Below are 25972 nucleotides of genomic sequence, written 5' to 3'. Positions count from 1 at the left end.
TGTGCAACCGAAGTAGGCTCGAGATAATTCAAACTCGGATATTTCATACTTCTGGTTAATTCAAACAAATTTCAAAGTTTTGGTTGTCCCGCAATGTGTTCAATGTATTTGCAACTTTCATGGCCTACAGGGGGCGCTCTAGTTTCTATCAAAATGGCTGTCAACTGGATGATTGTCGTAGAACAGCAGTACGAGGTTGGGTCTGCAGCGTGCAATTCTATATTTATGAAGTACGAGCGACATAAGAGCCGTAGCTCATACCTCCACGTCAGCAAGATGCAAGCAACAGGTCTATTCCGACGTCAATCATCCAGCAGCTAGGGAGCACAATTCTCACACCGCGGTACCACTAGCGCTGAAAGTTGTGCATTTATAAGCCACTTAATTCGTACGGCATTTTCAAGCAATTCATACTTTTTGTTTTTGCACATGACATTGCTACCAGCAGAAAACAGTCTCTATGGCCATAAACAGTCAAATGTTCATAAGCATACGTAGTTGGTTCAACCACAGAAGTCTTCGGAACTGCAGAACAATGCTGCCGCCCCAACCGCAAACTTCGAATGCAGCCGTTTTCACATCGTCATCTGGCAACTTTTCAAGGTCGTAGCCATAGCTGCTACTTTATCAAATACAATCTAATCTCCCATTGTCTTGTAGCCCAAGTGGTACTTGGCCAAAGCTGTGTTCGCACTTGCTCTTTTGAGGTCTCTTGTGCGGTTTGAACGGTCCACGATAGACAACATTTATGAGGGATGAATAAGTAAATAAATAATTTCATCTTGTATCACATTTAGATGCATTTCTGATAAATCAACCAAAATTTGTGGCTTCCTGGAGTTTGAAGGAGTAATGAGCCTACCCTATCATACAGTACAGCTGATAAACTTTCAGTTTAGGTTATTATCTTTATATGAAAGCTGATACCCCAATTGGAAAATTTATTTTCATTTTGGGTATTGGCCCCCAGAAACAATAGTAGCAGTTATTGTGTATATGTAAAAATAAATTCAATCGCAGAATATTATCATCAGGGGGCCCAATTCAGAATGCGAGTACAATGCAAAATTTAGGCGCTGTCCTCTTGCTTCAATGCTATGTCCACAAGTTATTGACGTTAAAGGCGAGATAGAAAATTACATGGGCTCTCTGCCAGAAACTAGTTGCTTCAGAACACTAATTGCTTCGCATCCATTGATATTGCTCGGCACAATGATCGCCCAATATTTGTTACCTTTTAAGGTGAAAGCCTTATATGTCTTATCGTTCAGTTGACCTTCAAAGTCCTTGAGCAAAAACACGCCGGCGACACAAAAGGTACCAAAACGTTTACGTGACCATTCAGGTGAATTGGAGGCAATGAAATTAAGAAGAATGACAAAGCGAATTAAGAGGAATTAGAGAAAATTAAGTGGATGACTAAGCAAATTAAGATGATGACTCAGCACATTGAGAAGGATGACTCAGCACATTAAGAGGGGTGTCTGTCTTTAACCCTTTGCAGTCAGATACTCTGACCAACTTAATGGTCATTCCGGTCAGGACCTATTTTGTACGCATGGGTAAAATTATTTCGGCGTACAAAGGCAACGTCTCACACTGAATGTAAGGACAGGAAAGTCCGGGAGATTGTTTGTGTACAAACTCCGGGACAATGTTTGTGGCGAAGCGGCTCCGCGGCCGCTGTCTCGCGCAGTGTTTTCATATTCATCACTACTTTCACTCAAATCACAGAGGTCGCCTCTCCATCATCTGATGGAGGGATATAGTCGTCCTCTTCACTGAAATCGTCGTCACTTTCAATTATATTATGCAGAGTTACATAAAACGAGCGTGGCTGTAACGTGGCTGTAACCATCGTGCCAGCGAAGTTGAAACTGGTGCGCTCCTCTATTGCGCAAAAAAAACAAAAAAACATACGACATGAAACATGTTTTTTTTTTTTGTTTTTTGAGTAGTCCTGCCCCTCTATGAGAAGAAACTTGAACCCTTTCAAGAGTGATGTGATTGAAGTGTTTTCCAAGAGATGGCGCCACCAATCCAGCAAAAAGAGCGAAGGAGCATGTTTAAAAGGACACGGAAACATGTGTCGGGCGACGCCCGACACCTGACCAGAAGCGCGTTTCTCCGATGTCGGGCCTGGTCCGCAACATGACCGCAAAGGGTTAATGCATCTGCTTTCGCCTTCAAGTCACCTTAAAAAGAACATAAAAGACCCTCTGAAAAAAAAAAAAAAAAATGGCTCCTTAAGCCGTAAAAATGTCTATGCGACGGTGAAAGTTTGAGGCAACGCTGAGGTCCTCCTCTTTAATAAGGTTGCACTGAAACGTGCATACAGAAATCCGCACAATGCGGCAGCAAAGCCACGGTTTGCATCCTTGGCACCCGCGGCCGTCCCCTGCCGCCTGTGAGTGGGGAATGCAAAGGCGCAGTCCAATGAAAACGTTTAAGGCATGCCATCAGCAGTCCCGGGCAGCCAGCCAGGCGGCGACCAGTTGGTGCGGCCTCCGCAGTGTGTCCGGGGACAGTCCCAGGGAGTTCCAGGACTGGAGCAGGCCCTGCAGGCGCTCTTCGATGGTCGGGAACGTGTTGGAGCGCGTCTGCTTCTTCGCTTGGCCTTCGGGCTGACCCTCGACACTTCCCTGCAGAGTACAAGAAAAGAAACTGCAAATGATTAATTAATCCCAAAGAGGCAGCAAATCTCAACACCACACTGACGACCCAAGCTAATATAAAAAAAAAGAGCTCGAAATTTCAAAATGATTTCTTGCAGATAACTTTTTCGACCGTGGAAGACATCGGATTATGGCCGTAAAGTGATAAATTAGCAAATTAATTACCTAAAATCCACTATTTCCTTTTTTAAATATTCACTGTAGCTAGTACGCCGCAATTGGAGATTTGTTGCCTGTCGTCAAGACCCAATTCTCGAGGGTCAAATTTAGGCCCGGATCGTTTCGCGTGGAACGACCTTACTGCGTCCCACAAACGCCCAGGTGCCAAAAGGGGCCCCGAAGCAGAGACAAACGACGCTGCAAGAACCGGTGTATCGCGCTGAAAGACGTCACAACCTTCGCAGCGCGTTGCAGAATTTCCAACAAAAAGCACGAGAAACGGGACTGTCATCGTCGTGCCCAAACTTTTGGCCGCTGAAGCTTCTGTGGACTCTCAGGCTGGAGAGAGTGACCTACAGCAGAACAGGTGCCCGCCATTTCCGTTCCTGCCCCCGCGCAATCGCCCCAATCGCGGCAGGTAACACCGCGACACTTTTACGACGCCGTCGAGTGGGAATCTAGGGACTGCGAGTGAGGACGGCGGTAAACACGCCAGTGAAAGACGCGTCCGAGGCACAATACCGTTGCCCTCCGGCCAGCGCACCTCGATACGTGCCGCCGCCTGTCGCAGCGCCTCCCTCTCGGGCTCCAGGTCCAGCGTGGCCAGAGCGCGTGCCAGGGTTGCCAGCAGCCGGCCCAGCAGCCACCGGTCGGTGGGGCTCAGGGCGGCCGGCACGTGGTTCTCCATCACGTCCACCAGCAGCCGGTACAGCTCGTCCAGACGGGGGTCCTCCCCGGTCATGGCGAAGGGGCCCTCCGCGCACCGCTCCACCACCTGCGACGCAGCGGAACAACGTCGGGCTCGTGCGTCCGGAGAGTCCGTACGAAATTTACAGCCTTCTCTCGGACACCGCCGTTACCAGATCGGTTCGGCTGCAGAACTTTCGCAAAGAGGCAAACCCACCCCCCTCCTCTCCTTGCTTGCATTCAAACGCTTCACAAAGTATGAATGTCGGCCTTCTTCCAACTGTTTTCCGACTCAACGCCACACGACTCCACTGATATACCTCCGACTAACGGAAGAGCTGACTGCAGATTGGTCTACCCACCCAATATGTAGTGCGTCAACAGTGCCAAGACACAGCATTCAGCAAGAATGCGTCTGTCGAGGTAATTTTAGCCAAAGTTTCTTCTTTTTTACGGTCGACTCTTGGTAATTCAAAGTCGCTTTATTCAAACTTTTTGTTAGTTCGAAGCAGGGGCACAGTTCAGGCAAAGACGCGTATGAGTCTATGTGGAAAAACACACGGTAATTCTATGTTTAACCCCTGGAACTGGATAATTCGAAGGATTTTTTTATGCGATCGAGAAGTTTGGTAACTTAAAGGTGCACTAAAGACATTTCTGAGATCGTCTGTTCTTGGTGGTAACTCATTCTATGAGATCTTAGCATCCCAGAAATGGAAAAACTATGCTGGCGCAACGTCTATTTTCCTACTAAAAATGTGATCGAAGGTTGTGCCACGCCCCTTTCTGAGTGGAAAAATCTGGAGCACAGAATTCAGTGGAGGTTCTGGTGGCGTAACGATGGACGCGCATCAGCCAATCGCAAGCAGTCTTTTTGAGAGGGGCTGCTTGCGATTGGCTGACGCGCGTCCGTCATCAAGCCGCCGGCACCTCCACTGAATTCTGTGCTCCAGATTTTTCCACTCAGAAAGGGGCGTGGCACAAACTTCAATCCCATTTTTAGTAGGAAAATAGACGTTGCACCAGCATAATTTTTCCATTTCTGGAATGCTAAGATCTCATAGAATGAGTTATCGCCAAGAACAGATGATCGCAGAAACGTCTTTGGCAAACCTTTAAAGGGGCACTGAAGTCAATTTTGAAAAAGGTTGTTTTTAATCTTACCGTAAAATACCGAGCAAGCACCCACTTAAACTTTGGAGATAATCACAAAAAATGAGGGATGGGCGCTTGTCCGGTCATCAATTTGACATATAAATGTACTGTGCGGATTTTCTCAGATCTTACAAATTTGGTAATGGGCGCTTAATGTGGAACGGGCGGATGTGCAGTATTCTACGGTATATTTTTTTAAACGTGTTAGTTGCCACATACACCAAGTCCTATATATCAAAACCGTCGATTCATCTCAGGGCAATAGAAAAACATGTGGACTATTTTCTCTCGCAGACTACGTTTCTTGTTCGGTGTATGGATGAATGGAACAAGCTACCGGCACGTGTTGTCAATTCCGAAGATCTCATGTCATTCGCAAGGGAACTAGAGTTTGTGTATGCACGTAATTAACACCTTTTTATTCATGGTTTTTTGTGCATATGTAATTATGACCTTTTGTTTATGTTTGCTATTTGTACCACTCCTGCCCTGGCCTTATGGCTGCCAGTAAAGATAAAAAAATAAATAAATAAATTGTGTGGACCAATGAAAGCCCTACAATACGTGCAGGTTCCGAATGATTTTATTATAACTTGTTTCGAAGAAAGTTAGTCCGATAGGTACACATTCAGATAAGACTTCTCTTTTTCTCCGCGGGCGAAGCCATCGCTTGCAACTCGCCGAGAAGTGCCCTTCGTCAACCACTTCACTTTGAAGTAAATTTTTCCAAAAAAAGGCGTGTCAATCTTTGAACACGCTATTAACGAGAAAATAAGCTACACATGGCTGTGGTTTCGAGTTTGTTGGGATGCTTAGAGCGTCTAGATTGAGTTGTCACCACAAAAGGACGATCTAAGAATCAACTTCAATGCCCCTTTAAAGGGGCCCTCAATCATATTTAAGCGTCTATCGTTTTTGCGGTTTCCACATCCCTTGGGGTTCGGGCAAGCCAGCGGGCACAATGAAAGTAACTACCCTATTTACTCACAGAATGAACGCACTTCTTTTTTACGCGAAGTAAAATTTTTGCGTCCGTATTTACTCGCATAATGAACGGACCCTTCATCCTGAAAAATCCATGTAACTTCTTATCTCTTTGTGCACAGCACACGACCCCCTAACCAAACTGGGCTGTGCAATAAAAAAAAAAAAAGAAAAAAAAAAGCTCTTTTTTGTTGTTTTTTGTTTTCTCTTAGTTCCGTGGGTTGTTTTTCTTTTTTGCTGCCTTTCGCAAGCTGTTTCCTCTGCTTAGGCGTTGCTTAGGCCAGAGCTTCTCCGCTTATCTTTGTTATCTCCTTGCGTGCGAAAGTGCCACCCCGTAACGAAACTGCGCTGTGCAAAAAAAAGAAAAAAAGCTCCTCTGTTTTTTTTTTTGTTTTTTTTCTCTTAGTTAGGTTTTTTTTTTTTTTTTTTTTTTTTTTGCCGCCTTTGGCAAGTTGTTTCGTTTGTTTAGGCAAGGGCTTCTCCGCTTCTCTTTCTTATCTCCTTGCACGAGGCGCGCGAACCCAAAGTCCAGACTGCCCTGTGCAAAAAAAAAAAAAGCTCCTCTCCATGTTTTTTTTTTTCTTGCTTCCATTGGATCTTTTTTTTATTTTTTTTTAACGCCTTTTGCAAGGCGTTTTGTTCGCCCACGCTGCCAATGCATTCGCGACCTCGCTGCACCAGGATAGAAAAGTGCGTTCATTTCGCGCGTGTAGGGGGAGGGGGTCAAAATTTTGACGTCCAAGTTGGAGGTGCGTTTAATACGCGAGTAAAAAAAAAAGTAAGAATTTTGAGAGCCGACTTGGCGGGTGCGTTCATTACGCGAGTGCGTTCATTGTGCGAGTAAATACGGTAAATATCAGTGCGTCATATTTTAACTGGACGACGCGGAAACCTCCTCCGCCTACAAGGGCGACTTGCGGTGCCGAAAGCGTGCAAAATGTGACGTCTTTGGTCTTGCTACTGGTCAGAGCCGCTAAAATCTTTTTTTAGTTGAAATACAAAATATAAGTGTCACGAACCATTTCAATTATTTATGAAAGTAGTTTTTGTTCAGTATTTTAGACCAGAAAAGAAACAAATGCAGTTTATAACGTACGGAAACAAGAAATGACCCGATGCATACCCGCCACCTAGCGGCGGAAAAAAACGGCGCATACTAGAAAGGTGTAGTGGGATGAGGCACCGACGAACGGCGAGCATAGAAAGGTCCCGGATGTACGCGGCGGCGCTGCGGTTGTATACCGGCTCGAGGATCCGACCGGTTCCGAGCGTTCCAAAGGCCTTTGGCGCAGTTTTGGCTGGCCATTTGGCCATTTGGCGGTATGGCAGCGCGAAGTGGCTCCCGTTCTGAACTGGTCTTTACCCCGTGTTTGCGGTTGTCTGTGGCTAATGAAGTGTTATGCCGAAGTAGTCTTTAATTGCGCTGCAAATGCAATGCGAGCCGCCCTGGCTGCCAGCTTCATACAGCCTATGCAACACATGCTTTAGTGGCGCCCTCTCGAGCCGTCGACACGGAGTGCAGCAGCCGTGAGCGCTCGATGAGCTCACTACCCCTCCTCTAGTTCAAGGCCACTCAAGCCAAGACCTACGACGTCATGAAGGAGGTCATTTTTTGCTTGTTTTTGTAATTTTCATTTGCCTATAACTTTTAAAATAAAGCGAAATTCGAGAAAAGAAAAGTTTCATTAAGTTACTACGTTCAGTGCGCTCAGGTTCGGTGCAAATTAAAAACCAGTCAAAAAGTTGCTGCAAGGCCCCTTTAAGAAACATGAAAAAGCCTCGCGATTATGCTGACCAGGCTTAAATTGCATCCATGTACACTCTACCCCTTTTATCTGCCGTGTGCGCAGTCAGGAAAAAAAAAAGGGAATGAGCGCGGCACAAATTAGTTGCTAGGCAGTTGAGGCAAGTAAGTTGCCAAGCCATGCCATGCCAAGCCAAGCCAAGCTGAGCCAGAATACATGGAATCATTCCCATGGAAGTTACGGAAGTGAGCATTGCGCGTATGGCCAACAAAGTTTGGCTTGAGCCATTATCCAGTCTTGTGAGATGTTTTGTCTATCGAATAAATTTATGTTGACAAACATGCCACAATCTGCAGTCTGCTTTCGGACAGTGACGTTGTGCAAGTGGTTAGGCCTAAAAACAATCACGTCGCTTTCTGTGCCGAGCGGCCGAGTGCCACTGATGTAAAAACTGCTTGCAGCACTACAGAGTACAATTTTGCATTCTCTTTGGCAAAGAAACTGCCAAAGGTGCCCTAAGAAAGGTTTAGTTTCCAGAGCATAGTTAACACTGCGCATCTCTGTTAGCAGAGGCAAGCAAAAATCAACTTCTCCCAGTGAGTACCCCAAAAAAAATATGAGTCTCTGTTAGAAGAGGTAAGCAAAAATCAGCTTGTCCCAGTGAGTACTGAATTAAAAAAAAAAAACGGTTTGGGTGTGGTCGTTTTAATTCGGAGTATGTTTAATTTGATGCAATCTGCTGTCCCTGTAATCTTCAAATTATAAAGTCAACCGTATCTTCCGATTTCACAATTTTTGTGACGCTGTATTCAGGTCCATGCAGTCTTGACTCTCTTCAGTCGTCGCATTCCTGCTTTCTCCGTGGACCTGTGCACGGTATGCTTGTGGCTGAATTGGCACCTGCTGTAAGCCACCATTTTCTGAATCAACGGTTTGAAAGTTTATCGGCATGAGCTGCGCGTGGTGCGGTATGGGCGAGAGTGGAGGTTCCCTCGAGAAACCAGGTTGGACTGCTGGCTTCATACAGCTGCAGTGATTTAGATTGAGCTCCTGAAACACTGTGACTGTGCCCGTTGTAGCTAATCATTTTACCCTCCAAGTTCGTGCAAAGGAATCCTCGAACCAAGTCGCCAAAATGCGGCAGCAGATCTTTCGATAATAATAGATTTCGGGAAGGCCAGTGCTGATAGACTGCATTACTAAAAAAGCACACTGCTGTACCAGCTCCAGAGTATGCTGTTCTAATGCAACATCTACAGGAAAGTTATATGCTGACCTTGTGTCCACTTTAATAGACCATATTCTATGTAAAACTAGCACTGTAGCACGGCTTTATTTATACTGCGTTCCAGACCAACAAGATAAAGCTGCAGACAAATATTTCTTCCTGTGAAACCTGAGGTTTTCTTATTTAAGGACAGCTCCAATTCAGGGTTTCACAGTTCTCCCCGATTTTGGTCAAATAGTCTCAGTAGTCATTTTTCGGCGTTTTTCGGTGTTTACCAAAAACACAAAACCACAGTCGCGTCCCGCGCAGTAGAAAGTTTGCGGATAGTCTTCAAACAGGCAGCCACAGAAAGCTACTGTGGTCCCCAAACGATAAAGTACAATGCCCCAGCAGAATGCATTCCTCCTTACAGAGTAAATCAAGTGACCTCCATGTCCCCCCCCCCCCCCCCCCTGCAACTAGCTTGGCCGCCTAATTAAACAAAGCAAAAAAACCACGATGAAAAAAGGCTCGAAGTACACCTAAGCACTTCTTATGAGTTGTGAATGCGAAAGCATGCACATCATTCTTCCGCTCCCTTATTTCGTCTGTGGCGTATCTGCATCGACGGCAAAACGAGCCCTCTCCTTGCTGCTTTGACCTTGGATGCCTCGTGTTACCGGCGCGCTGACGGACACGCAGCGCCATGGGGTGTCGGTCGTTGAAACTGATGTGCAGCGGCCAATGGGAGCCTTGTTCCTTGAAACTATGATGCGTACCAGCCAATGGGACCGATACCGAAATCCATCAGCTTCCCTCTGCTCCTTTAGGATCGGACAAACTACGTGCCGTTGTCTAGGCTTTTCGCGTGGTTTCATAGCTGGGAGCTGGCTTCACTTGGAGAAAGGATTTAGAGTGCCGTTTGGTGCAGGTTCAAAGCTGATGACATCGGCTCGCTCCATGAGACAGTTAATGCTTTTGCACTAATAGTCCCTGGAGAAGGGGAACAGAGGGACAAAGGACAAACACAAATCACCAAACACAGCTCGGTGACTGGTGCACGACGGAAGAAATCCGCCTGTTCCTGGTCTCCAACCAGGGACCTCCATTTCCAGTGGAGCGTTTTACCAACTGAGCTAACCAGGAGTTAGATGTCAGTAGAACAAACGGGTTTTATCAGCTGCCACCAGTCTAACAGCAACAAGGGTGAACGGCTTACATTTTAAGGTTATGATTATAATGCAATTAAATGTAAAGGTGCAAATGAGCTGGACAAGAATAACGAAAATAATCCCTGGACAAGGGGAACATGATGGACAAAAAACAAACACAAATCTCTAAACACAGCTAAACTGGAAATGGAGAGGACCCTGGTTCGATAACAGGACCAGGTGGATTTTTTCGGTCGCGCACTAGTCACCTAGCTGTGTTTGGAGATTTGTATTTCTCCTTTGTCCTTCTTGCTCCCCTTGTCCAGGGAGTATTTTCGTCATTCTTGTCCAGGTCGTTTGCACCTTTGCATTTAATTGCAATATAAAAAACTAGTCACCCATTGTTTAAGATTAAAGAAAGAATAAACATGTAGGGCAAAGACGACATAACCACAACCGCATGTTTAATCTTTCTTCAATCTTGCCTTGCACCAACATGCTCTTCGTCCATAAATAGTCGTTTAGACAGCGGAAGTTTAGTCTGCCAGAGTGTGGCCGCATTGTAACCCACTGTATATGAGAAATTTAGCCAGTGCAGTACGGCTGCTAGCCTGATGGATCAGGTGTACCACAGAGTAGTGACACATGACCGCACGCCGGTATGACGCTCATCCAGGTCGAAATGGGCGGGGGTAGGGATTGAACCCAGGATCCACAGGTTCCGCAGCGCGCGCTCCATGTGTTTTGAGCTGCAATTCGTTAACACGCTCTGCCACCAATCCCCCCATAGAAGAAAAAGAACTTGAAGAAACACGAAAGGGTAGCGAAGAGGGAAAAAAAAAGGCGAGGGGGGGGGGGGGGGGGGGGTTTGAGAACAAAAGAAACCAGAAGGCAAGGTTGGCTTGAGAGATTACCAGCGAAACTTAAGTTCAAGGAAGAGCCAAACCTAGCGGCCACCCTCGGAATCCTTGAGTGGTCGGGACTCGCGGAAAACTAGCTTCAGCGATCGAAAGAGTACCACGGTTCATCCTCCAGCCAGATACCAGCCTCAGCAAGTCAGTCTTGGTGCACATTACTTCTTTTTTTTTAAATTTCTTAGACATCCAGTTTTGCCCTTCTTCTTTTCTCTCTGGATACGAGTGTGAAAACAGCAACAATGTAAATGCATTGCTGGTAAAAAAAAATAAAAACACTTAGAAAGATATCCAAGTCCTCTGTTTCATAAACTCAAGGAACGACCCGACCGACAGACCGCCACTTCTAAGAGGAAGCCACCCCGGGGAGGGAGCACCTGCCTGGAGCAGCACTTGGGAGCGGTCGTACGAGCGGCGGATTTTGTTCTTGGGCTTGGCCATGACCCGGAGCCAGTTGGTCATTGCGGCCCCAGACCTCTCCACCACCTGGCGCTTGTCCAGGTTCTTCCATTGCTGTAGCATGAAGTAGCTGCCAAGGGGCAAAGGAGCGGGTTACGCGGGGTCCTCGTTTTTCTCAAGCAGAGAAACTGAGCCCATGCGGTCCGATTCAACCGAGCGTGCGACGACCGATCGATCGGTGTTCTTAGGTGTGGCACCTGTCATTACTATAATGTGCCAGACACTGACCACTCATGGGATGATAAGTGTAAGTTACGTCTATGGAAGCCTACGGGAGAGGAGTTGCTTCGAGGAAAAAAAGGTCTCTCAGATGCTGGTGTCTACTGCGAGACCAGTCACCACCTTGACACGTCCATTAGAGCAAAACTAGGGAAGGGCGTAACCTGTAGGCTAAGAAAGGTTGTTAACAGCTACAGTCTGTGAAAAAAAATTGCAGAGCCCTTCCACTTCACATGAAGATGGAGGACCAGCGAAGCTGTTATTTTTATGACGTCTAGGACGACCTCAAGGACAACCCCAAGGACGACTTCTAGGACGAACTCGAGGACGCCTCGAGGACAACCTCAAGGACGACCTCAAGGTCAACTTCTAGGAAGACGCCTAGAGGACGACTTCTAGGATGACCTCGAGGACTGCTTCTAGGACGACCTCAAGAATGACCTTGAGGACAATGCCTAGAGGACGACGCCTAGGGCAACCTCTCGGACGACCTCAAGGACGACTTCTAGGACGACCTCGAAGACGATGCCTAGAAATGATAACAAGGGATCAGGACCTCACTATCTAATAATGCCAAGGAAGGCTGACTCACGCTGGTTGCCCCCTCTTTTTATTTTTATTTATTCATATTTGCCACAACCAATGGGGAGTTTTCTGTCAACATTCGAGGAACACATTTTTTCCCCGATCCTAGCGCATAACAGCTTCGCTGTAAAAGGTCAATCATCAAGAAGGCAAGTACGTGGAATAACGGGTTTGCCACCAAGGTTAATGACAAACTGTAATGCGCAATGGCATGACTTAAGACGGCACACATTGCTACAGTTGAGCTGCATGTACGCAGGCTGAAGCAATGTAGTTGTAAATGTGTCCATTCTAAAATGTGCGTAAAGATGAAATATAAGGAAGTTTTCCTTTCGAACCCGGCACCCGAGCATACGTAACCTGGCCATTCTTCCGTGCACACTCAGCTGCACCTGAATGCACTCGCCATGCATTTTCTATCTACTCCCTGCCGGTCCAAGTTAGACTCAAACTTATATGTAGCCCTGCCGACAAACAAAGATACCAAAGCTACTCCTTAGTTGTGCCACCACATCCTGTTGACAATTTTACTGAGGCGAATTCTTCCACCTGTTGTATTTGAAAATGACGAGCCCATGCGATTCAAGTTCACTTTCTTTGAGGGATGCCGACATTCTGGAATTGACAATTAACTTGAGCTCAAACAACGGTGAAAATGAGCAACTGATGGTTCCAGATCACCTTCTTAGCAGTCGCAAAAGTAGCAACGACATGCTGCCGCAGGAAAGGCCGCTAAAACTAACGTGAGCATATTCCTCGGAAGCCAAAGCGGAACGAGTATCAGAGGTGGTGGTGGAGGGGAGGGCGGGGGTCTTCTGTTGTGGAAATTTTAGGTGACAAATCACATTTCCTATTATTTTGTATACACTGTGCGCATTTCTTTTCCTTGCAGTTTGCATACTGTTTGGCATGTACATGTAATACGTTCGGTTGGAATATTTCTTTCGTATTAATGTACGTATTTATTTTTGTAGATACTATGTCCATAGTACTGTTCACATGTCATATGTAAATAAGCCTTCAGCATGGCTTTAAGGCATATCTTACTCGTTTACCAGAGAAAGCACCCTTTCTACGCAAGCATCATTTCATTTAACCAAGTCTTATCTATTTAAGCTTCGGGGGAGCCGAAGCGAGACAAGACACTGTCCCACAAGCATGCTGGCAGGACAGCGTGCTTGTGGGACGCTGTCCCACCAGAAACAGAAAGAACTTGACCATGGTGTGACCATCCACACTGCAGGTAAATTCCTTGGTAGTGACTATTTTGATGTCGACTAACAAAATATATGAACAATGATTTGGACGTCTGTGATGTCACTTCTATAAAACAACAAAATAGTGGCTCTATTATTTCAACGTCACCCTTTAATGCAGCCGTTGCAGTGGTAGTGGTGGTAGCCATTTTGCGGTTTCTTTCTGTTAAGTTTCTGATGATGCTGTCGGTGTTGTGTTGATGTTTTGACGGATTCATGTGTCACGTGCCTAAGAAGTTTCGGTCCTAGTTGGCTTTGGAAATGTTTCATTCAATGTGCATGTAGGAATGGCTCCGCAGGTAATTTTTTTGGACGTAACAAGCCCAGCGGCGATGTTCTGAGCGTTCCGAGCTCGCATGTCATTTTGGCATGGGTCTCACTTAAAATTTTGAATCTACAACAAAGGCGAGCTGGATATTCCCTTGCCTTGCCTGCACGTAACGTAAGTGCATACACTACGTAACATTAGGAAATTTGGCATGCTTTTCGTGCGTCCATATTGCACGAGCGCGTCTTTGTAGTATGGCCGTACGGTCACAGTTTCGCTTTGCATCCGACTTCCGCCCTGTTTTTGACTGAGTTTCGTGAGTTCGTTGTTAAGTTCAGATTTTCTGTTCAGTTTGTGTATAACGAGAGGGTTAACTACGAAACGATCGGAATGTCAAATAAAAGGATGTGAGTGCAAACAATGCTCCCTTGATGTTTCTTGACCGGTCCGAACGAACAAAGGTTTGGCACGGCTGTACAAGATACACACATATTCCGATAAACTGCACATGTTATGACACGGCGTTCAGCTCCCCTGTCTATATAAAACACGCAAAATAGATCATAAAAAGCAGCGGTGCCACATTCTATAATGTTGGGCACAACCAAGCGAACGTTAAGTGTGGCCTGATAGCTGATGTACTTCGAGAAGTTTTTGTTGCATTCCATATCACTTAAAATGTCTTAAAAACACCAGCCGACTGCATGACATTTGTTTTCGGGAAACGTGTGTTGAACGGTCGAATTGCGACGCTGCCTGCAAGCAAGATTAGAACTTTGAGACGTCAAAGTAATGACAGAAATATCTTGACAAGGGACGTCAAAACGTTTTTGAAAATATTTTTACATCTCCCGGAAGTGGTGTCACGGACGTCAAAATAATCTGAAAATTATTTTGAAAATGGACATCGAAATAGTCACCACCAAACTCCTTTCCTCCATCTATAGTCTCGACTTCTTGTGTTGTTGGGCTAGTGGTTCAGACTGCTCGAGGTTAGGCGTTGCATAAGGCCCGCTTCAGACGGGGCAACTTTACCAGCAATTTTGAGGTTGCTGGCGGGTTGTTCCCTAGCTTTCCTTAGATCGACGCGAATTGCTGAGATCGGGTCCGGCTCGAACAAGCGAGCAACTCGGAGCAATTCGAAGACGGTTGAAGCGGCCGCAGCCAATCAGAGACGCAATATTTTCACGTGACAACCCTGTGGTGGTGATGATGACAGCTAAAGACTTAGTTCGGGTTTGAAATGGATCGTTTTCGGAAATGAACAGTTTCAGAAAAATGAATTAGTATTCTCAACGTCGTTCAAAAATATAAGGACGCGTTTTTAGCGCGTAGCTGGGCGTCTAAATAGTGAAAGAAAAATCAAATTTAATGATGATGATAACAAGTCGGAACAATTCAGTTGCTGCGTGTGAACGCGGGCGGCCCGTGTTGCTGGTCTTGCGACGTCAAGTTGCTGGGTGAGATTGCTCTGTCTGAAACGGGCCTTACTGGCATGGAAAGCCAATAAAAAAAAACATCCATACCATATCCAAGACCTAGTACCGCGACCCATACTTAGAATGACATACAATGCACTGGGGAAATTTATACTTCAATATGGAATAACAGTTTATGGGCACTGTGCCAAATATTTACAACTAAAGCTAGAATTGATTAAAAAAAGATAGGAATATTAGCTAACAAAGTAAAGAAACTGATCTCTCCGACTATGTGCATAAAGAACTAGGGATGTTACACTTCAGAGATCAAATGAAGTATGATATCATAAAACATTTTTTCAACAACAAACATAGGCTGGAAAATGTCAAAGAAAGGGCATTAAAACCAAATAAAAAATTTGCTGAACCATTTATAAGGACAAAATATGAAGAGGCCACAAGGAAATGTTACGTACTTAAGCTTTTTAATAAGTTACCGGATGAGCTACATAATATAAGATCTCCCAGAATAAAAAAATCTAGCAAAAAGATGGATAATCGAACAGGAAAAAAAAGGACCCATAAAATGTAATGCGGAGGGCAAGTTTGTCTGCTTCTTGCGCAGGGGGTAGTGGTAACGTCAGAATGCCGAGCCCTGATTGGCTGATCGCGACCCCCTATCTGAGCGTCGTCTGCTCCTTCGCAACGTCGTCTGCGTCTGTCTTACCTTTCCTGCGACTTTCGAAAGTGCAGGTCTTTACGAGCGAGCTCGACTTTGCCTTTCAGAGAGGGCCGACGAAATAACTCGAGCGGTACATTGTTTTGGTCTAACAACTAGCAGATGCACATCAAGGAGAGAAGTCAAAGCACTCACTGGCGAGGTGTCCCGAGGCGCCGAGGCTTGTTTGCTAAGAACCGAGAGTGAGGGTGGCTAGAGTCCGCAAGTTCCCTCCCAAATACTTTTTCCCTCCTTTCGTGTGCGGCGAGACTCCTCGCTCTTTAACGGCACCGGCAGGTTGGCGCGGTTGGCGCAGTTAACGTCGTCTGCTTTATGTCTGCTAGTTAAAGCGATGGCTGCTTTACCTTCCCTGCGTCTGTCGGAGATTCACTGTTTTTTCACCAGCGAGAACGCCGCCTTCGGAAAAAGATTTGTGTTTGCCCTTTGTCCCTCTTGCTCCCCTTCTCCAGGGATTATTTTTGTCATTCTTGTCCAGCTCGCTTGCACCTTTGCATTTAATTGCATTATAACAATAATTACTACTTGGTGTCAACGAGCCTACGACATAACTTCTGCGATACGTTTGACACCGCTCGGGTAGCTCGATCGATCTTGCTCGGATTCTCTTCCACAGATTAGCACAGGTTTTCAAACTTTTGCCACTTGGGTTTACGCCATACATACATACCCCAATACGCTAACTGACAACAGCCTTTTAGTTGAGCGAGAAAGTTGTGACAACAAGCAGCGATCGAGCACTTTTGGGCTATGATGTGCTCACAGTACCGATCGCACAGCCGCATTTGTTTATTTACAGTCACTATATCGGCTGTCATCCGTCTTTAGCTGATTAAACTAAACGTTTTAACATAGCGATGAACATGGTGTTTACTTCTTACCTGAGTGAGCGACCTGCCGCGGCACGCTGCTCTTGGGGCGTTGCAGCCACTGCTGTGGAAGGTCCGTCTTGGACAGTCCATTTCGAGCCGCCGGTGAAAAAGCGGTGAATAGCGGCGCTCGGTTCTTAGCAAACAAACCTCGGCGCCTAGGAACACCTCGCCAGAGGGTCCTTTGACTTTTCTCCTTGATGCGCATCTGCTAGTTGTTACACAAAAACAACGTACCGTTTGAGTTACTTCGTCTGCCCTCTCTGAAAGGCGAAGTCGAGGTCGCTCGCAAAGACCTGCACTTCCGAAAGTCGCAGGAAAGGTAAGACAGACGCAAACGACGTTGCAAAGGAGCAGAGGACGCTCAGCTAGGGGGTCGTGATCAGCCAATCAGAGCCCGGCGTTCTGACGTCACCACTACCCCCTGCGCAAGAAGCAGACGAACTTGCCCTCCGCATAGGTATAGATAATGGAGTATCCCCAAAAATGCGTAATATAAAATGTTGTCTTTCCTCTCCATTTATTAGTATAACCTTGTAAGTCGCCAATTCTAGTATCTTTTACGGCATGTAAACACTAAATCAATATTATTGGACATGTTTTAAATATATACTCTTCAAGTAAGAAGAAATTATATTAGCTGTAAAAGGAGGTGGAACTGCAGTAATTTACACTTATATTGGTGTGCTCTGTTGTTCTTAGTTATCTGCGCAATAAAAAGCAGAGGATCCTGTCGTGTCCCACGCACAGGCCATTATTGGCTTATGTGGGCTTTAAGCGCGATCCAAACCAACGCTTCTTTTTGCGGCTGTAGGTCGTGCGGCTGGGGATGTGACGCATTTCCTGATGTTTTTGCTGTTTCCGGGCGCGCTTTCTGAGTCAGAACCGTGCGCTTTGGTTTGGACGGGCCAGCTTCGGGCGAGCGCGCACGCGCGCAACAGACTGGCCGGCCAGGCCAGTCTGTCGCAGCCAGAAGGCAGCGAGAGAGAGAGAGAGATCGCGTTGTTATGTTGGAAGAGAATAAAAGTGGGGGGAGGAGAGGGCCAATTGTGGATGCGCACTGGGCGCTTTTGTCACTTGCTCTGAGAAGGCGGCGAAGAAACGCGGAGCCGGAACTAGCTTGCCCTCCACCGATTGGCCGGGACACAGGAGCGCCCTATACGTCACCGCGCGTTTTTGTGCGCATTGAGAAAGAAGTTGAAATCAACCAACTTTTTTGTGCGCGCCCGGAAGGAGCGAAGAAGTGGCGCAACGTCACGAAAATACGTCACATCCGCAGCCGCACGACCTACAGGCGCAAAAAGAAGCGTTGGTTTGAATCGCGCTTTATATAGTATTATTTACAAAGGAAGTAGATAAAGATGGTTTTTGTATTGCGTTGTACGGTATTGTACATTCAGGCCGCCAGAAAAATGACCTGGCTGTCCATGGGTTCAGGTTAAGATTTGGACGAACTCTTTCACTACTCAAAATGGAGATTAAAAAGTAAAAAATGAAAGATAAGGACAATGAGGAACAACTTAGATGAGATAAATGCGAAGAAGACTTTCTTCGTCGTCCTGATCTTTTTTGTGTGCGGTTTTACTGTGAATTAGTTAGCCTGGGACAAGCAACTTAATTCAATGATTTTACCTTTCTTTTGTGTTCTCCCTCATACATGAAGCTGCGTGCACAAGTAAGTTGGGGAATGTTGAACCCTGAACATGTTTCACCAAACCAGGGAGCACTAAAGACGCGGTTTTACGGTTTCACCGCAGAAAACACCCCTGACCAGGCAGAAAATGCTCGCTGTGCTCGCACGTCATCCCGAGCCGTCTGCCCAACCAATGTTGCCAGACTGGCTTACCTGACTGCTGACGCCGACTTTGTGCCCACTGCCTTGGCCAGTTTCTGCGCGTCGCTGCTGCCGTGCTTCTTCAGGGCACCCAGGAGCCTTCTTCGTTCCCTGCAAGACGGGACACACGAGCGAAATGAATCGTTGAAAGTGCAACACTGTCAACATGACTTTGCAAACCGAGTCATTTAAGAAAGAACTAGAGCTTATCCCTTCGCCGGTCATCGCCGGGGGTGTACGGCGGTGATTACACACTTGAAAGTGCCCGCCTAAACACAAAACTGCCTGCACCGCGGGAGGTGTCACTATTCGTTACGCCTTTGGCAAACTATGAACGTCATGTTCGCGCGGGGTTTCGCATTGCTGGGCTATTTATACATTTCAAATTAGACGCTCGGCGCACGTTATGCTAACTTCACATACCTGGCCGTGCCGCACTGGCGGTAGTGCCAATGGGACTTTCTGGAATTAGATTGAGGGGTTGAGAGCTCGTCATCTGAAGGAGATGCTATTTAAAGTACCTCCGTTGGGAACCTAAAGCCGCTGAAATGTCGCAGAAACGGACACACGAAAATGAAACCGAATAAAAAAAAAGTAACTTTTCACCTTCAATATTTCTTTTTATACTTTGAAATCTATACAGCTTGCATGCACTGTGTGTGCTCCGGCTAGATAATTCAGAAAAAAAAACAAAAAAAAAATGTGCACTGACCCATTCTTTATCTATTACTTTGGAAAGAAAACCAAACCACTGGGAAACATCTTTTAGGAAAAAGAAAAACTTGACCGTCAAAGGGTGTAAGGTCAACTCCGGCTCATTTTCAATATTAAAGAAAACAATAGAGTTCTTTTTAGTAGTGCCTAGAAAATTGCACTTCAAATATTTCAATCAAATTCCACCTCAATGTCAATGAAACTGGCAAATAAAGTTTGAAGTGCAAAATTACCAATATCTGCTAATTAGCGGGAAAGGCGCGGTGTAGCCAACAGAACAGTCAATACCACCGTGCCGGCGAGCCAACCATGTGCTACCTATGTCATGTTCAGGAAGATTTGTTCTGCTTGTTTTGCATTTTTTCAAGCAAAGCCTACAGGCTGCACTAGCAGCACGCTCATCGTTAGCCACGTGATTCGCGTAACGTGCATATCACGTGATTCGCCGGAAGCGTCCAACATGTGCAAGAGAGCCAGTTTGCGACGTTGAGCACGGCATACTCCCACAAACCCGTCTTGATATATATATGTGTGGTTTATTGAACTTTACTTTTTTTACTAATGCTTTCAAAACTAGCCCTTGGGAAAACTTGCTTTGTTTTGCGCTAAAACACAAGATAGTGCGATTAACCCCCCCCCCCCCCCCTCCTGGGGGGAGGAGCACTGGCTCTGGGGCTCCTCTTTGGAGAGGGGCACATAGGGGGGTGGTTCTCCTGGCCTTCCCTGTTGGTGGAGGGGAGCCTCTGGAACGGAGTGGGCCACCGTTCGACGAGGCTGCCTCTTTAAGGGGAAGGCTGACATAAAGAATGGTGTCCTCTCGAGTCTTCCCAAGGTGGGAGGGGCACTCGCACTGGGGCAGCCTCTGCGTAGGAGCCAAGAGATAGAAAACTAATCACTGGCGGCGGGGCTGCTTGGTTCATGGTCGCCACGCAGTGACCGTCGGACCCACTGTGATGCAAGCTTATGACCTAGTAGCGGGGTCGGACAGGGGTCGAGCACTGGAGGAAGGGATCTTCCTCGCTGGTTTTCCCCGGGTTGTTCCTTTGGCCAATCCCAATTTTTTTTCCCTTCCCAATTTGGCTTTACTGTGAAATTCAGATTTCATCTCAGGATCCAATTAATTTTATTTGGATTGGCTTTAAGTCTGCAGTGCCTTACGGTGGAGAGGACAGAGGAATATTATTTTTATTTCTTCTTCTCTGGCCTCAGATCAAATCTGTACCAATGTAGTCAACAGCACTCACCACCGAATTTGCTCTTCCTGGCAAGGACAAGCCCAACAAACTTATTCGTAACAAGCAAACAGCATCTTATCTTACGGGAGTGCTATCCTGGCAACAGTCAACGGATTGCTCCGTGACATAGTGCTCAGTGGAACAGTCAGTGCGGGGAAGGCCTCGAGGCAATTTTTGCGTGCGAGGCGATCTCTGCTTTTCACCCCATTCAGTAGAATAATAAGATGCTTACTGATTGAATCGTCCAATCACCGACTGTTCTGACAGTTACCTATGCATCTTCAAGCAAGAAGCTGGCAATCCATATAGATTGGACGGCCGACAAAATTGCTGTGTCCACACGGATCATCCATGGATAGCACTCCAGCAAGATAAGAGGTTGTTGATGTGTTCAGAGTAAGTCTGGTGAGCACTGTACATAATGTAAACAAACGGCGCCACCCAGGAGACAGCCTCGGCTCCCCAACATTCCTGCGTGGAGCTCTGCTTGGTGTCTGGTCCCGGTCAAGCACCAGTCCCCTCAAGCAAAGATGCTGAATCTGTGCGGTCCGAAGCAGCTGAGTGTGCGACGAACGAAAGATTGTGGTTCTTAGGCATAGCAGCAATTAAGGCTATATTAATGTGCCAAGCACCAATTACCATATTTCTTGGATTGTAGTCCATGGACTATACAGGTCTAAAAGTAAAACTTTTATGTAGAATCTGGTGTGAAATGCAAAATCAAAGTCTCATTCACTTTTTCACTTGAATTCATGCGTAGGAAACAAGGAATGTTGAACTTGCAAGGCCCCAATGGCGTAGCCAAGAATTTCCTTTTGTGTGTGTTTGGGGGGGGGGGGGAGGTTAATTTTTTTATGTAGTAGTCGATGTACTGTACAATTCATGGGTACGGACATGGCCGTCCCCAACTCCCCAGCTGGACAACTCGGTAGTCATTGAATATTTGTCTTTCACTAAAAAAATAAAAAAGTGATATTTTTTTGGGGGGGAAGGGGGGGGGGGGGGGGGGGGAGTTGACTTTCTAATCCACTCCCCTGCCTACGTCACTGCAAGGCCTTGCCTGACTGTCGTCCATCCGGCGTGTTACCTTTCTCCTTCTTGACAAAGATGACGGAAAATGTAGAAGACTTTGAATGCATGTTTTATATGTGTCCTGCTGCAGGGATGCATGCCTTCTGCAGCAGATTGAGCAGAAAGCTGCCAATGTGCTTTACGCCCGGAACCTTCCGGTCCCCTGTTTCTGGCAAAGGGACATCTCAACGAGGCAACTCTGTAGAACAAAAAGACATACTAACCCCACGGCGATTATTTAAAGGGGTGGTGCAACGATTTTATGATTAAAAGAATTTGCATCTCGTCATTTTTACGTTGTTTATCGTGTCCCAGAGGATAGAGAAAACACTTCTTTCATTAAAAATGTCGCGATTCCGCTGCATAATCGTAAAGCAAAAGTCGAGCTTTTTCCCCCACCTGCAGCCCCAAGTGGCAGCCGAAGGAACTACCGCGGAAAGATTACGTGACCTCGCTCGGCTCTAAGCTGCAGCATAGCGGCCGCTAATGTACGCAGAGAGAGGGAGGGGAAGCGTCCTCCGAGATAGCACACGGGAAGCTACACGGCACTCCGAATGACGTCACTGGGAGTGCGACCAGGTGTGACCCTGAAGACTGGGAGTGAGTTGAGGGGTGCCCGAAATACCAATCTTTATCTTTTTTTTACGCAAAAACTAGGACACGCAGGCGAAATCGGTTTTCTGTTCTGTACTTCAGAAGTGTCAGGGGGCAACTTCCAGAAATTTTTGACCGAAGTCCGAAAATCGTTGCACCGCCCCTTTAAGTACAGCCCCACGCAAGAACAAGTGCATTGGCCAACTGGAGCTTCTGTTTGCGAGAACTGAGTGCCATGCAGGCTCGTGCCTTGCACATGCAGCACAGCTATGGCGGTCGTTGCCAAAAAGAATAACCAACATGCCCATTGGTAACCGTCCCGAAGGTTCTGCAACCTCGAAGCGAGGCTGCCACACACCTACGATCAGCTTAGACTCATCCTTTGTGATACCTCGCTGCAACTCACCACTGCCCCCGACCTTCATTATATCTTTCTGTATATTATCATTCACCCCCTAGACAGGCCTCACAGGCATTTATTGTATGAGCTGCATGCCTTTCTATGCCACCTGCACTTACGACCGCATTTGCTCTTTTTGGCAAGAACAAGCAGGAATGACCACCAGCATGCTGCGATGACGTCACAGGCAAGCCACATGATACAGAAGCCACGCGCATGTGGATAATTTCCGGCTTCTTTTAGCCTCATAAATTGGAGACAAGGTGTCCTTGATTTAAACATCTGTAGCTTCGACCCCTGCAGCCTACGTCAGTGTTTGATGATGTATGATGTGAAGATTGACTGATTTACACTGAATCTTTAAGAAAGTAAGGAGGACGGCTCGAGTGCATGAGAAAGATGAACGAGCAACCGCCCATTTTAAGTTCAGGCAAGCATTCGACGCTGCCTGCGGTTGTGTCAAAAACAATTCGTTGGCGATTTGGTCAGCGCTTGACAGCAAAGAAGCTTGCTCATTATCGGTAGATGACGGAAGCCTTCTGAGCACAGAGAAAGGAGTCTGAACAAGACCAGAAAGGAGCCCGAACTTTCGCTCGGGCTTCGCGCATTTTCTGGTAGGGGCACTGCCGGTTTTGGGGCCTTCGCACAGGCGCGATAGCGCGGCTTTGAAAGCGTGTGCGCAAATAAGGATCCTTCCTCGAGCCCCCACTCATGTTGTGCATCTCACGGCGTCTGCCAGAAATGCGAGCGAACCTTCGACACACTTGTTCAATGGCAAGGCAGCGCCCTTCAGACACCCCTCATCTTACACCGTGCTCCCGCATTCACCAAATGCCTCGGGTGGCAGCGACACAGGAGTGAAACAAGGGGTTGCTGTCAGGGAACAAGGTTTGTTATGAAGTCACTCACGCCAACGTCCACGGTGCGCCCCGTTCGTCGCTCACATCCTCGGCCTTTCGTTTGAAGCCACGGGAGCTCCTTTCCCGCGTGGCAGCATCCCTGCCTTTGCTCGCCATTGAGGATTATGTGCGGTGTCTCAGCAGCTCAGCTGGATCAACTCAAGAACTCTGCTTGTTGCGGGATGTCCCCCGCTCGTGGTCCTAGTCCTACTCCTGCTTTCCACGCCGCTCCCGCTAGTTTGCGTGCTTGCGTCCCGCTTCTTGACGCGACACGCTAGCTAAAAAATGGATGAATGTTCACTCTAGGAATTCGGCGGTAGCTTCGCAGGAACCTGCTTGCCTGCTTCGGAATAACGAGAGGAGCAGAGGCGCAGAGATCCGCAGTCCCCGCCACAGTTTATCATAGTAGTCCCCGGGTCCCCGGCCCCGCTGTTTCAACCGGCAGCGGCGGCGGCGCCAATGTCGGCGGTGCGGCGACGCATATTCATCGGCGGCGGCGTTGTGCGGCCATTTTGCGTCGGCGGCGTCAGATTAGCGCGTAATTCAAAACCGCAGGGGCGTCTGCGCTTACTACTTCAGAGAGTTTTCGTGAGATCCGGCCAACTCGTCCACGGCCAATTCGTCCAGTAGGCCAATTCGTAATAGGAAAACTTGTCGTAAGGGGCAATCTGTCGAAGGGCGACTCGTTGAATGGGTTGAATGACGGTCCGAGGTAAACGTTCGTGATTTCTTCTTATCAATGGACCTAAATTATTATTTGTGCTTGGACCAGGCGCAACGTTCTTGTTACGTTATAATATTGAAAGAAGCGTCTACAAGAGGGCGAAAATTAGGGTGACCAACTTCCTGCTAGCAAAATGCGGGACACGCGGGGCAGGGGTGAGGGGTGGGGGGGATTTGTGAACACGAATTGAGGTTCTGTTAACACATTTATTATCCTGTGCTGTTTATACACCTGCAAATTGTATTGCATCAAATAAGCTAAAATAATTTTCGCTCAGTGATATACTTTTATGACAAATATGTTATTAAACGCGTCGAAGTTGAAAACATGAAAAATCAACTGCAGCAGAACTCAGTGCATCAGAAGAAGTTAAGATACAGTAGATTCTTTTTTTTAGTTATTGTTCCCCGTCGAAGCTCACTTTTATCAACGTGGTCCTACACACATTTTTAACATTATGTTCTTTTTCAACCATTGTGAGTTGCAGGCTTTTTGCCGTGTGTAACTGGCTTCACAAAAAAAAAAAAAAAAAAAAAAAAAAAACTTTACAGCAATTTTTTTCCATTGACACAACGATGTGAAATTAATTACAATAATTTATATTTAAACGTTTGGCGAGCAAATTTCTCTTATAATATTTTGCCACCAAGAGGAGAGGCACAACGGCGCGTGCGCGTCGGGTCTCCTGTAAGAACGACGGTCGCCTCCCGCAATGCTTGGATAGAAAATGTCGTACCATTGTGATTCACACGATTACCAGTAACCTCCGCGCTTCCCCGTGCCCCGTTGTTCCGCAGCACCATGAGGTGCAAAGTGAATTTTACGACAGTGTGAAATGCGGGACATTTTGAAGATTTTGGGATTTCTCGCGGGCCGCGGGACGCGAGCCCTCAATTCTGGACAGTCCCGCGAATCGCGGTACGGGTGGTCACCCTTCCCCGCTTGATCGCTGCAGCGCGAGCGAATTCCGGACGGCGTCTTGCATGTCGAAAAATCACGTTTTCGGAGCGTTGCGGACGCTGGCGGCAGGGTTCAGAAGACACGTTTTCTATTCGTTCGTCGTCATTCGCCAAAGTTCTTTAAAACCCTGTGTAAGCCGTGAGACCTGTCGTTGAAAAGACGTGGAAATTTTTACGGAAGCGCAGTGCCGCAGGAAAAAGGCACAACTCGTTGCAAGTTTCTCCGGTCTCGCGCGACATGATCAAAGCTTCCTTGGCACCCCGAAGCGCTGCGTCTCGGTGCCTTTGCACGCTTGGATACCGATCAAGAATCGACACAGTGTGGATGTGCTTTGCGAGTGCAATGTGCGTCAAGCCGTATTTGCCTCTGAAGCAGCGTTTTACTTTACTCTGACGACTGTACTTGTAACTTAATTTTGTGGTACTAGTGATCCAGAAACGAGCTTGATCCAGCATCCAGTGGTGACGGAAGGTGGGGGGAAGGTACGTCTTCTTTTCGTCGTTAGACAGTTTACAGAATACCGCGCACAACGGCTCCTCATTACTGACCAGTGCTGGCCCATTATCAACCTACTTTATTCACCTTGATGTTTGAGCGCGGCTCGCCTATTTGTTATTGGTCAACAGATTGCACACATGGGCCGCGCTTCAAAAATTCTCATTCTCGCCGTCTTGTAGTTTTGCCTTCGAAAACACTCCTTGCTCCACAGCGTTGCTCTAATTTTGTGATGCCATGTTATCCATTAGAGTAGATTTGGAACATAGCCATGGTTAATAGTGCATAAGAGCAACCGTACAGATTGTTTTTCACCCTTTATTGATAGCAGCTCGCCGGAACAGCTGGACGATCCAGAACTCCGTGGCCGATATATGATGCAAAAACATCTACGCGCGACACACCTTTAAAACTTTGCCGCGGCGCCGATTCTTGATCGGTATCCTAGCATGGGAAGGCATAGAGACGCAGCGCTTTGGTGTGCCATTGAAGCTCTGATCACGCCGCGAGACCAGCGAAACTTGCGTTCGACGAGCTGTGCCTCCTCCCCTGCGGC

General features: G+C 46.9%; 1 protein-coding gene across 1 annotated transcript; it reads right to left on the bottom strand.

Annotated features, from left to right (window-relative positions):
- Positions 1-2274: 2274 nt before the first annotated feature.
- Positions 2275-23651, bottom strand: LOC8027260. The gene is made up of 5 exons (XM_029975883.4): positions 23248-23651; positions 18337-18435; positions 11059-11206; positions 3379-3609; positions 2275-2642 (listed from the first exon to the last, which is right to left on the bottom strand). The coding sequence occupies exons 1-5, from the start codon at positions 23352-23354 to the stop codon at positions 2460-2462; spliced, it is 768 nt and encodes a 255-aa protein (XP_029831743.1). The 5' UTR covers positions 23355-23651; the 3' UTR covers positions 2275-2459.
- Positions 23652-25972: the final 2321 nt, after the last annotated feature.

The sequence above is a fragment of the Ixodes scapularis genome, unplaced genomic scaffold (genome assembly GCF_016920785.2).
Source record: "Ixodes scapularis isolate PalLabHiFi unplaced genomic scaffold, ASM1692078v2 PGA_scaffold2__306_contigs__length_199485367, whole genome shotgun sequence".
Taxonomy (NCBI): Eukaryota; Metazoa; Arthropoda; class Arachnida; order Ixodida; family Ixodidae; genus Ixodes; species Ixodes scapularis.
This window is presented reverse-complemented; position numbering and strand designations above follow the sequence as displayed.

Bases quoted from the DNA above. Each gene is read 5' to 3' on its own strand.
- LOC8027260 (XM_029975883.4), bottom strand. From the start codon at position 23,354: ATGGCGAGCAAAGGCAGGGATGCTGCCACGCGGGAAAGGAGCTCCCGT. The intron at 18,436-23,247 runs GTGAGTGACTTC...CCCGTCTTGCAG, and splicing joins GGCGCACCGTGGACGTTGGC to GGAACGAAGAAGGCTCCTGG. The intron at 11,207-18,336 runs GTAAGCCAGTCT...GCCCCTTGGCAG, and splicing joins AAGTCGGCGTCAGCAGTCAG to CTACTTCATGCTACAGCAAT.